At 42.7% G+C, this 9327-nt stretch overlaps 2 protein-coding genes across 4 annotated transcripts; both read left to right on the forward strand.

The window, feature by feature from the left end:
• On the forward strand, nt 1-4239 carry LOC104757891 (protein EARLY STARVATION 1, chloroplastic). Its single transcript, XM_010480672.3, has 11 exons — nt 1-1274; nt 1641-1732; nt 1898-2091; nt 2364-2403; nt 2681-2762; nt 2868-2945; nt 3056-3181; nt 3348-3469; nt 3564-3603; nt 3799-3873; nt 3956-4239. The coding sequence occupies exons 1-11, from the start codon at nt 979-981 to the stop codon at nt 4110-4112; spliced, it is 1302 nt and encodes a 433-aa protein (XP_010478974.3). The 5' UTR covers nt 1-978; the 3' UTR covers nt 4113-4239.
• A 947-nt stretch (nt 4240-5186) lies between these two features.
• On the forward strand, nt 5187-8041 carry LOC104757892 (uncharacterized). 3 transcript variants are annotated; one of them, XM_087494227.1, is made up of 5 exons: nt 5187-6096; nt 6181-6193; nt 6271-6327; nt 6405-6982; nt 7057-8041. In XM_087494227.1, the coding sequence occupies exons 4-5, from the start codon at nt 6413-6415 to the stop codon at nt 7171-7173; spliced, it is 687 nt and encodes a 228-aa protein (XP_087350353.1). In that variant the 5' UTR covers nt 5187-6096; nt 6181-6193; nt 6271-6327; nt 6405-6412; the 3' UTR covers nt 7174-8041. The 3 variants fall into 3 exon arrangements, with proteins under 3 accessions (XP_087350353.1, XP_010478975.1, XP_010478976.1); XM_010480673.2 differs by having other exon boundaries at nt 6181-6327; XM_010480674.2 differs by having other exon boundaries at nt 5187-6079; nt 6181-6327.
• The last annotated feature ends 1286 nt before the right edge of the window (nt 8042-9327 follow it).

The following is a 9327-nucleotide window of genomic DNA, read 5'->3' on the forward strand; positions in this document are numbered from 1 at the left end:
GAACCTAAATCTCCAAATACAACACATATTCTAAACTCAAATCATTTTATTTCCACCATTGTCTTTGGTTATGTCTTCTTCTACCTCTTTCCTATATCATTATACTTCCACTATGTCTATCAGTCACCTCCTCCTCCGTCTCTGCACCACCACCACCACCAACACTACCGTAGCTATATTGTGATCTTGTTTCTCCATCAACGAATCCACAACATCTTAGTTTCCCCTGCTAATAAAGATACGGAGACGAACACTAGTAACAATCGAGATTCAGAGAAGAACAGAAACCCTAATAAAAAATCGAGCGAAATATCCTTCTCAATTCCAGATTTCGCAGAATCATATCTCTCTGATTCCCCTAGCCACCGATCCGGTAGCGTATGATGACCTTCTAATCAAGTGAAGGAGCAGCAGCTAAACGCAGCCGCCTCAGACGTCGTCTCCGAATTGAATTTTATCTTCACGCTCTACTACGAAATCCTTTGGCTCCTCCAAGGCGTGATCCCATCAAGCTACAGGTTTTCAATTTCACCTCCACATTCGTTGGCCAAAAGCTTAACTTTCATAATAGAGTCATGAAATTAATAATTAAATTATTATTTAATTAGAACTTGGGTGCTAAATTTGGATAATTTAAGAATGTGTGTTAGGTTTTGTAGAAAAACTTAATATTTATGTTATTTTTGAGAATTATCTATTTGGATTCGAGTGTTCTCGGTTAGGAGTAGATCGGATCGGTCGGTATCAGATTGGTTAACCCGAATTAAACACCCTCATATATAATCTCGCCTCGGGCTTTCTCTTCTCTTCTCTACTGGACTGAAACTGAAACACTTTTCATTCTCTCTCTCTCCCTCTCTCTCTCTCTCTCTCTCTCTTCTGAGCTCGCTCGCTTCCACGGATCGAGAGTTGTGCAAATTCGCATCCTAGGGTTTCTCATTTCTCAGGTTTTATACCCATGGCGATTCTGTGAGCGCAATGGCGGCTAGCTCCGCAGTCTCTCTTCTCGACATCAAACTCGGACGATTCGGGGTTGGAACAAGAAGTAATCATGGATTGCGCCTAACGAAGTGGAAAAGGAAACTACTATGGTTCGATGGTGATCAAACCGGAGCTCCGATTCGAAGATTTAGCTGCGTTGCAGATATGCTCGCACCGATTCGTCGCTCTGGGGGCTGCGAGAAGTCTGAGGAACGGCGTTTCGATCAGAAGACGAGTGCCCACGGTGCCGGTATCAAAACTTCGTCATCTGCTGTGCCATTTGCCTCGCCAAAGTAAGTGTAAATGGACTTGATTTCCATTATAAGTCATTTTTTTTTCCCCAATTGAATTTGGTATCCTTGCTTGTGAAGATTCTTGTTTCAATTGAAGAAAGCAGTGTATATGATGATTAACGCTTCTGGCTTTGTTTGGTTCAGTTTTTGTATTATTTATGAATGTTGCTCAAACGTATACAAAGGCCCTTTATACTAAACAAAACCAGTGACATTTTTGTGGTTGTTTTAATCTAAGGTGCTAGCTAAGATGTTCTTTATTCTTTTCTATTATGGCTTCTTAGGAAGTCTTTGATGTTGTTTATGTGAGTCTTTTTGTTTTCAAAGTGAAATGACGAGCTCCATTAATTGGTTTGGCTTTGGCAGATCTCGATTTTTGTCCAAGCAAGAAAAGTTCTACCCTCGTTGTACTCCAAGGCTTACTGGCCCTCAGTCCCGTGATACTCCGCCTAAAAGAGGTAATCTACTTCTTTTATGGCTTTATCCGCGTTCCGAGTTATGTTGCTACTTTTGAGTGTTGAGCCCATGCCATGGCTTAATTGACGAAGTGTAATAGTGTATAATTAGTTTCAGATGTCTTACCGTGACAGATATTTTTAACCTTGTCATTTTTATTATTGTAGACACCGGGATTGCTAATGAAAAGGATTGGGGGATCGATTTGTTGAATGAGAATGTCAATGAGTCTGGCACTAATGAAGATGGCAGTAGTTGGTTTAGAGAAAGTGGACAGGACCTGGGAGATAATGGGTACAGATGTAGATGGACAAGGATGGGTGGTCAATCTCATGATGGCTCTTCTGAGTGGACCGAAGCGGTATAAAATCGTTACCCTAGTGTTAAACTTGACAGACTCCCTTTGCTTTTCTTCTCATTGTGGCCATTGATATTTACCATACCTTACTAGTGCTTGCCTTGTCAGAAAACTGACCGTATGAGTTTAATGAAAAGAAAGTTATAGATCTTAAATACTAGGATTGAATTATTATTGTTCCCTCAGTCTAGTTATCTTGAGGTTATTCTCCGTAAATCCATGGAGTATCACCCCAGGTGGACGTGTTTAATCGGATTTATTGATATCCTTGACAGTGGTGGGAGAAAAGTGACTGGACTGGATACAAAGAATTAGGTATTGTACTCCTATCCTACTCTTTATTCATCATTTTTATTTTTCTGTAAAGATCATACCTGGTTTGATAGGTGGGAAAATTGGGATGTTTAAATGGTGTTGTTCCCGCATTAAAACTGGTGGAAGTTACCTTTATATTTAGTTTGTTTTGCTTCACTTCCTTTCCATTTCCCCTTTTTCACTGGAATTTTGGTACTTCTTGATGATTTTTTAGTGTGTCAAGTTCTGTGTTTTTGTTTTTTCAAATTCTCACCCCAGTGGAGTGAACTTTTTGTAGGTGTGGAGAAATCTGGTAAAAATGCTGAGGGGGACTCTTGGTGGGAAACTTGGCAAGAAGTGCTTCATCAAGATGAGTGGAGGTCTATGTTCTAGCATTTCCTTTACCAGTTTTAGCATCTTTGCTAAAGTTTTTCACGTTGCTAGATTCTCACACTCGTCTCATTCTAAAACTGATTAAATTGCAGTAATCTAGCGAGGATAGAAAGGAGTGCACAAAAGCAAGCCAAATCAGGAACCGAAAATGCTGGTTGGTACGAGAAATGGTAGGTCAATGACAACACAAGTTGTTAATATTACCCTGCAGTGTCTGCTTTTGTTTGAATATTAGGGAACATATGCTGCTAGACTAATAGTATCATTCACTGAAAATCAGGTGGGAGAAGTACGATGCTAAAGGGTGGACAGAGAAAGGAGCACATAAATATGGTAGACTAAATGAGCAGTCATGGTGGGAAAAGTGGGGAGAACATTATGATGGAAGAGGATCTGTTCTCAAATGGTTTTCACTTCTAACTACTCTATTTTATTTACAAGTTCTAAACGTTTCGGTCACTGGTTAGTCTATAAGCTCCTAGTGATCCCCATAAACGGGGATGGGAGTTACTTGAACATGTTTCTGTAAGAGTTTTGAAATTTTGTTATTGGTGAACTACTGAACCATCCAGGACTGACAAATGGGCTGAGACAGAGTTGGGAACCAAATGGGGTGACAAGTGGGAAGAGAAATTTTTCAGTGGGATAGGTTCACGTCAGGGAGAGACATGGCATGTATCACCTAACAGCGACCGTCAGTTCCTTCTTCTTCTTCTTCCTTGATTATCCTACATCTCATCTGATACGTTTGTGATCCCATGTGACTCGATTATCTCACATGTTTGTAGGTTGGTCAAGAACGTGGGGAGAGGAACACTTTGGAAACGGGTAAAAGGAACTTTGAGTACTGTCTCAGATGTTTGTGCCTTAGTGTATATATTTTACTAAATGAATCCACAACATGATTTCTTCTCTTTGATGTAATATTTGTAATATGAAAATGCAATTTTTTCAAATGTAACTGTAAATGCATATATGAGCTGTTGAAACAATAGAGGCCTAATATTATGTATGTGATTGCAGAAAGGTTCACAAGTACGGAAAGAGTACAACGGGAGAAAGCTGGGACATAGTGGTGGATGAAGAAACATACTATGAGTAAGAGAGAGAGCTTACATCTAAACATATTATCTAATTTTGTGGTTTATTGATATGTCTTTGGATCATGTTTTTGGCGAAGGGCTGAGCCACATTATGGGTGGGCAGATGTCGTAGGTGATTCAACACAGTTGCTCTCGATCCAACCCCGAGAGAGACCTCCAGGTGTCTACCCGAACCTCGAGTTTGGGCCATCTCCGCCTCCTGAGCCCGACCAACCCCCTGATAAACCACTATAACATCGCATCTGTTTGTTTAGCTTATCAGCATAATATTCTTTTTGGTCGTCATTTTCTCGATAAATGTAGAATGCTGTGAATTATGGGTTTATATGAGATGATTCTAATCCATTTTATCCAACGTCCATAACTTGGAATCTCTCTTCCTCAAGTATTAGTCCTCTCTCGCACACTTTAATTTCTATGTACAGAACACATGTTAACTTGGAATCTCTCTTCCTCAAGTATTAGTCCTCTCTCTCGCACCCTTTAATTTCTATGTACAGAACACATGTCCACAGGCTGAGCAATCAAAATATCTTAATACATAAGAAGATTCACATCAACATGTAACGTATCAAAAATAAGTAAACTCATCTGTTTCTATCATAACAATTAAGCTTTATAATGATTCAGCACCATATTCTAACTCTACTGAGAACAATCAGGAAGAAAATATGCAAATTTTATCACATACAGAGGACAAAACTGGAAGACTTCAACTAAACCACCTCCATAACAAAAAATTAATTCAAATCAAAAATGTAAATTTAATTCAAACCAAAAATACTGATTTTACAATGACTGTGGTCTGGTTCTTAATCGATGCTGAACTAAAAGTTGAGGGGAAGTTATTGTTCACGAAAAAACTTAAACGTCAAAGGTCGACTAAGGCCTCGTGGCAAACCAGTGGGCTAGTCCGTCATCGTAGGAGAAATCTCCTTGAGTGCGGATGGAAATGAATCTGTTGCGAATGGTCTTGTCGATGTGCACGACCAGCTGAGCAGGTATGAATGAGATTCAGAGAAAATTATACAACATCAGTACCATTCTATAAATTGAAATCAAAGAAGCTGCGGGTAGAGACGTTCAGGCCAGTTGGGATAAGCATGCTTGTATAAATTCATGCACACTATGTCATGTTGCTGAACCACTCCATTAAATATGCATTTCATCGCCCGTGCACAGTGTAAATCCCCTTTTACTTGGGCTTTCACTGAGTTCATGGGTCGGGCCTCATGATGACACATCGGGGGTCTCCTTATCCTATAAATACCTCCTCTCTTCATTTTACTTACTTCAGCTCTGGGGTATGCCCTTCTTCTCGCCTCTTTTTTTATTGTAGATTTCCTTTTTTTTTTTAACTTCCCTTCATGGATCCCCCCCAATCTGCTTCGTCCAATTCTTATGCTGTGAGCTATCTTCGCTGAGTTACTTCCCCCGATTCTGACGGCTCGGTTAGATCTAGTCGTCGTAGGGAAAAATCTCCAACACCGAGCCAAGGTTCTTCAGACTCGTCCTCGTCCGATTCTGATTTCGCTAATTTGGCTGAACTTCAACGCCGTTTGTCTTCTAGCGTAGTTGTTTCCAGCTCGTCTCGTATTTCTTGCAAAGTTCCTTCTTTGATCGACGAGCCGTTGGATGATCTTGGCGTTCCATTAAATCAGATCAGTCGTGGGTCTCTCCCGGTCATCACTGACCTTCCAGGAGGCACATTCTCTCCTTTGTCCCCAAATCCAACTCCAAGCTTGACTAGGCAACTAAAAAGGTCAGGATTGGGAAATTTTCTGTACAGCCCAACATTGTGATTCCTGCCTGGAGTGACAGTTCATGGGACATGCCACCGGGGTCATCTGCCTTTCTGAAAAGTTCTTCACTTTTTCCCTGCCCTCTTTATTGTTGAGGTACTTTGCCAGGAGGCAAGTGGTCATTTCCGAGTTTGCCCATGCGACCTTCGGCAACGCGGTCAGCCTTTCATTTTTGCCGAAGCGGGGGGCGTCAAACATACCTGTGATCATTTCGAGGATCTCACACGGTTGACCCCGACTAACAGGAGGAAGTAACCAGGGGTTTACTATGTAAGCTCGGTGAAGAAACCGCTGCTCGTCGAAGGAGCAAAAGGAAAAACCTAAAATTGGGGAGGATCTAACTTCTTCCTAAAACTGGTTCTCGGGCGTCGAGGATCCTACAATCCCTTTGTTTTCTGGGTGGAACCTCTCACCCGGTAGCCGATTTTGTTCCAATGTCCTTTTCTTAGCTTCTCGAATGTGTTCGTTTAACCTTTTCAATTCCTCTTTTGTTTTTCCAGTTCCTGTTCCAAGGTATCTTCATCCTTATCCTCCTGATTTTTAAGCCGAGATTGACGCGATAACTTTGGTGAGCCCCTATGCTTTACCAGGGATAGAAGCAAAGAGAAAGTCACCGTCCAAGAAGAAATCCACTCCTCAAAGACCAGGTAAATGTTTTGTCGATGGAGTATGGAATTCTCGTCCCAATAGCTTCGTCTTTAACTTTTGAGACCAATAATTTCAGCTACGGAAATGGGAAGGTTGAACATGGATGTTTCGGACGTTTCAGCTCGCCATCACCGAGCTCCCGAGGTCTCCTCTACACCTTGCTCAGATCCTCCTCGCCCTCATGGTCGGTCAAGTTACAGTCCAACAGGACCCCACTCATCTCAGAAAATTGCCTCCCTACCCTGCGACACGCGTTTCCCCGAGGCTCGTGCGGGTAAGCAAGTCGTCAAAGAGACAGCCCCTTTGCCACTAAACCGTCATATTAGCCCCGTCGAAATGGTTTCCCAGGGAAGAAAAGTTGGTAACTCGGGTCGCTCTTCCCTCTCTACTCGTCGAACTGAGCCAGGCAAGAATCCTCCTCAAAAGTGGAAGGAAGGTGGAAGTCCTGCTCTCACCGACCCTGCGAAGAGGCAAAAGAAAGCAGACTATCGGTGGGACTTCCACCATACCACCGCCAACCGTTCTCTCCCTAACAACCCCCCTTCTTGTGCAGAACTGTTTTGCAAGATCAATTTCGGATCAGGCTGTCTTCCTGCCGTCAAGCAAACGAAAGAGAGAGACTCAATCACCGACGTCACCAAAGCCTTCTTCGAGGTTCATCCTTTCTACACAATTCCTTCATTTATCCTGGTTCATTCTATTCATTCATTTTTGTAATTTCTGCATAGATCGTTGCGCTTACGAACCGTATGACCTTGCGTTACGAGCGATGTATTCATGACCTGGAGACCTCTCGTCCCTTGTCTGTAACACTTCTCGACCCTTCTACAACCGAAAGGGTCTAGTGGCTTGAAGGTCAGCTTGGAGAAGCTCTTCGTTCAAACCAGAAGCTGAGCGATGAAGTATCCAGGCTTGCTTATCATTGCAACGGCTTAACTGCAAAGAGAGACGACCTTCTCGCCAAGTTTGAACAGTCTGAAGTTTCTCATAACGGGCTGCATCTCATTCTTAACATTGAGACCAAGAGGCTACGAGATCAGCAAGACAAGTTTGGTTACTACGAGAGGGTCAGCGAATATTGAAGAATGTTAAAGTGTGTACAGAGACTCCTAAAAAAGCACAAAGAGTATGCCGAGGTTGTCGAAGCATCTCAGGCGCAGTTCCTTGAGTACAACCAAGCTGTGGGGAACCTTCGGATGTTTCAAACACTCGTTGCAGATCATCAGATCTCGTACCTGGTGGATGGGGTACTCGTTACGACGTTTCAAGTTAAGGATGAAGTAGGGGAGATTTTATGCCCGACATCACTGAATCCGAGTTTGATATCTCCTCGATTTTTGCCAATCCTTTCCCTGAATGGGTGGAATGGATCCCATCTCCAAGGAGCAAGGGGACTGAACCTCATGAGGACGAGCAGATAGAGGATGGGTCGGATGGCGACCGAGATGAGAGGGTTGAAGAGGAGTAGAACGACGATCCAGAAACGCCGGGTTTTCAAGAGGATGACTTTGCCATGAAGGATGATCTACGACCTTTGAGCGCAGCTCCCCTGTTGATGGTCTTGTTGAATAAGTTCTCTCTTTTTTTGTTCAAATTCTCTTGTTTGTGCCGTATTGGTGGTTGGCTCTATAATTTTTTTTTAACTCTGATCTAGCTCGTCGAGCCAGTGTAATCCTATTATCCTGTTTCGCGATAATCTGTTTTCTTTGATTTTTTCTTTTTCTTTTCTGGTTATTCTCCACAACACTATTTTCTTGTGCCTTTTTTGGTCGTTCAAAACTGCGGTGAACGACCTGGATTCGTTTTTCTTTTTACATACTCTTATTTCTTAGGTGCGACGCGCGATGATCATCTTATTCTTTCTCAGGTCTTAGGTCGAAACTGCGAGTTGCGGCTCAGGTTACTGTTTTAGTTCCTAAGGGCCTTTGCAAGCGACGTTTTGGCTTTATTTATTACTTACAATTATTATAAGTATATACGTCGGAACGTCGAATCGTTACTAGGCGAGAGTGACGATGTGCTTTTAGCTCGTTGTGTTGTACTTTAGTCAAAAAGATAGAAAAAATTATTAATGGGAGTTGTGTCCCGTGAACGGGAACTCCTACATACCTTCCGATCAAAAGGGAATAAATCGCTCGTAGTTCAGATTACATACTCTACGAATCGTTTTAAGTGCATCGAGTTCCATGATCTAGGGATAGGGTTGCCACTCATTGTAAATATTTCTTACACACAGGGGTGAACGACCTTTGACACGTGGTACGGTCCTTCCCTGTTTGCTCCCATATTTCCATTATTGGGTTCGGCGGTGTTTTCGAAAACCTTTCGGAGGACGAGGTCGCCTTCATTGAAATGCCAGTTATGAGCTTTCTTATTGTAATACTTAGCCGAGGTGAGTTAGTAATTCTGAATTCGTAGTGTTTTATCATGTTTTTCTTCAAGCTCGCCCAATCGGTCCACAATTATGTGGTTTTTGAAGTTCACGTCTTTTACCAGCGCCGATCATCGTAGGCTTAGCTTCCGACCTCTGCGGGTGCCATTGCTTCTATCCCTTAGGTTAACAAAAACGGGGTTTGGTTCCTCGCTTGTCGGGGAGCTGTGCGGTAGGCCCGGAGCACGCCATCTAATTTGTCGGCCCAAGCACCTTTCTTAGCATGATTATGCGCAAACTCAGCCTGACGAAGTTTGGAATCCCAGCCTTTGATATAATCACCCACCAAACACCGCAATAGACTGTCCAAGGACCAGTTGTTACCTCCGTCTAACCATCCGTTTGGGTATGATATGTCGTACTCATGTCGAGGCTATTGCCAAGAAACTTCCAAAGCGAGCGCCAAAAATGACTAAGGAAACAGGTATCCCGATCAGACACAATGGAAGAAGGGAGACCGTAGAGCCAATAGATTTCATGGAAAAAACAACACCGCCACGCTCACCACCCTTCACCATAAAATGTGCCATTTTGGAAAAATGGTCAACGACAACAAAGATAGAGTCGT

This window comes from Camelina sativa, chromosome 17, assembly GCF_030686135.1.
Source record: "Camelina sativa cultivar CO46 ecotype springtype chromosome 17, ASM3068613v1".
Classification (NCBI taxonomy): domain Eukaryota; kingdom Viridiplantae; phylum Streptophyta; class Magnoliopsida; order Brassicales; family Brassicaceae; genus Camelina; species Camelina sativa.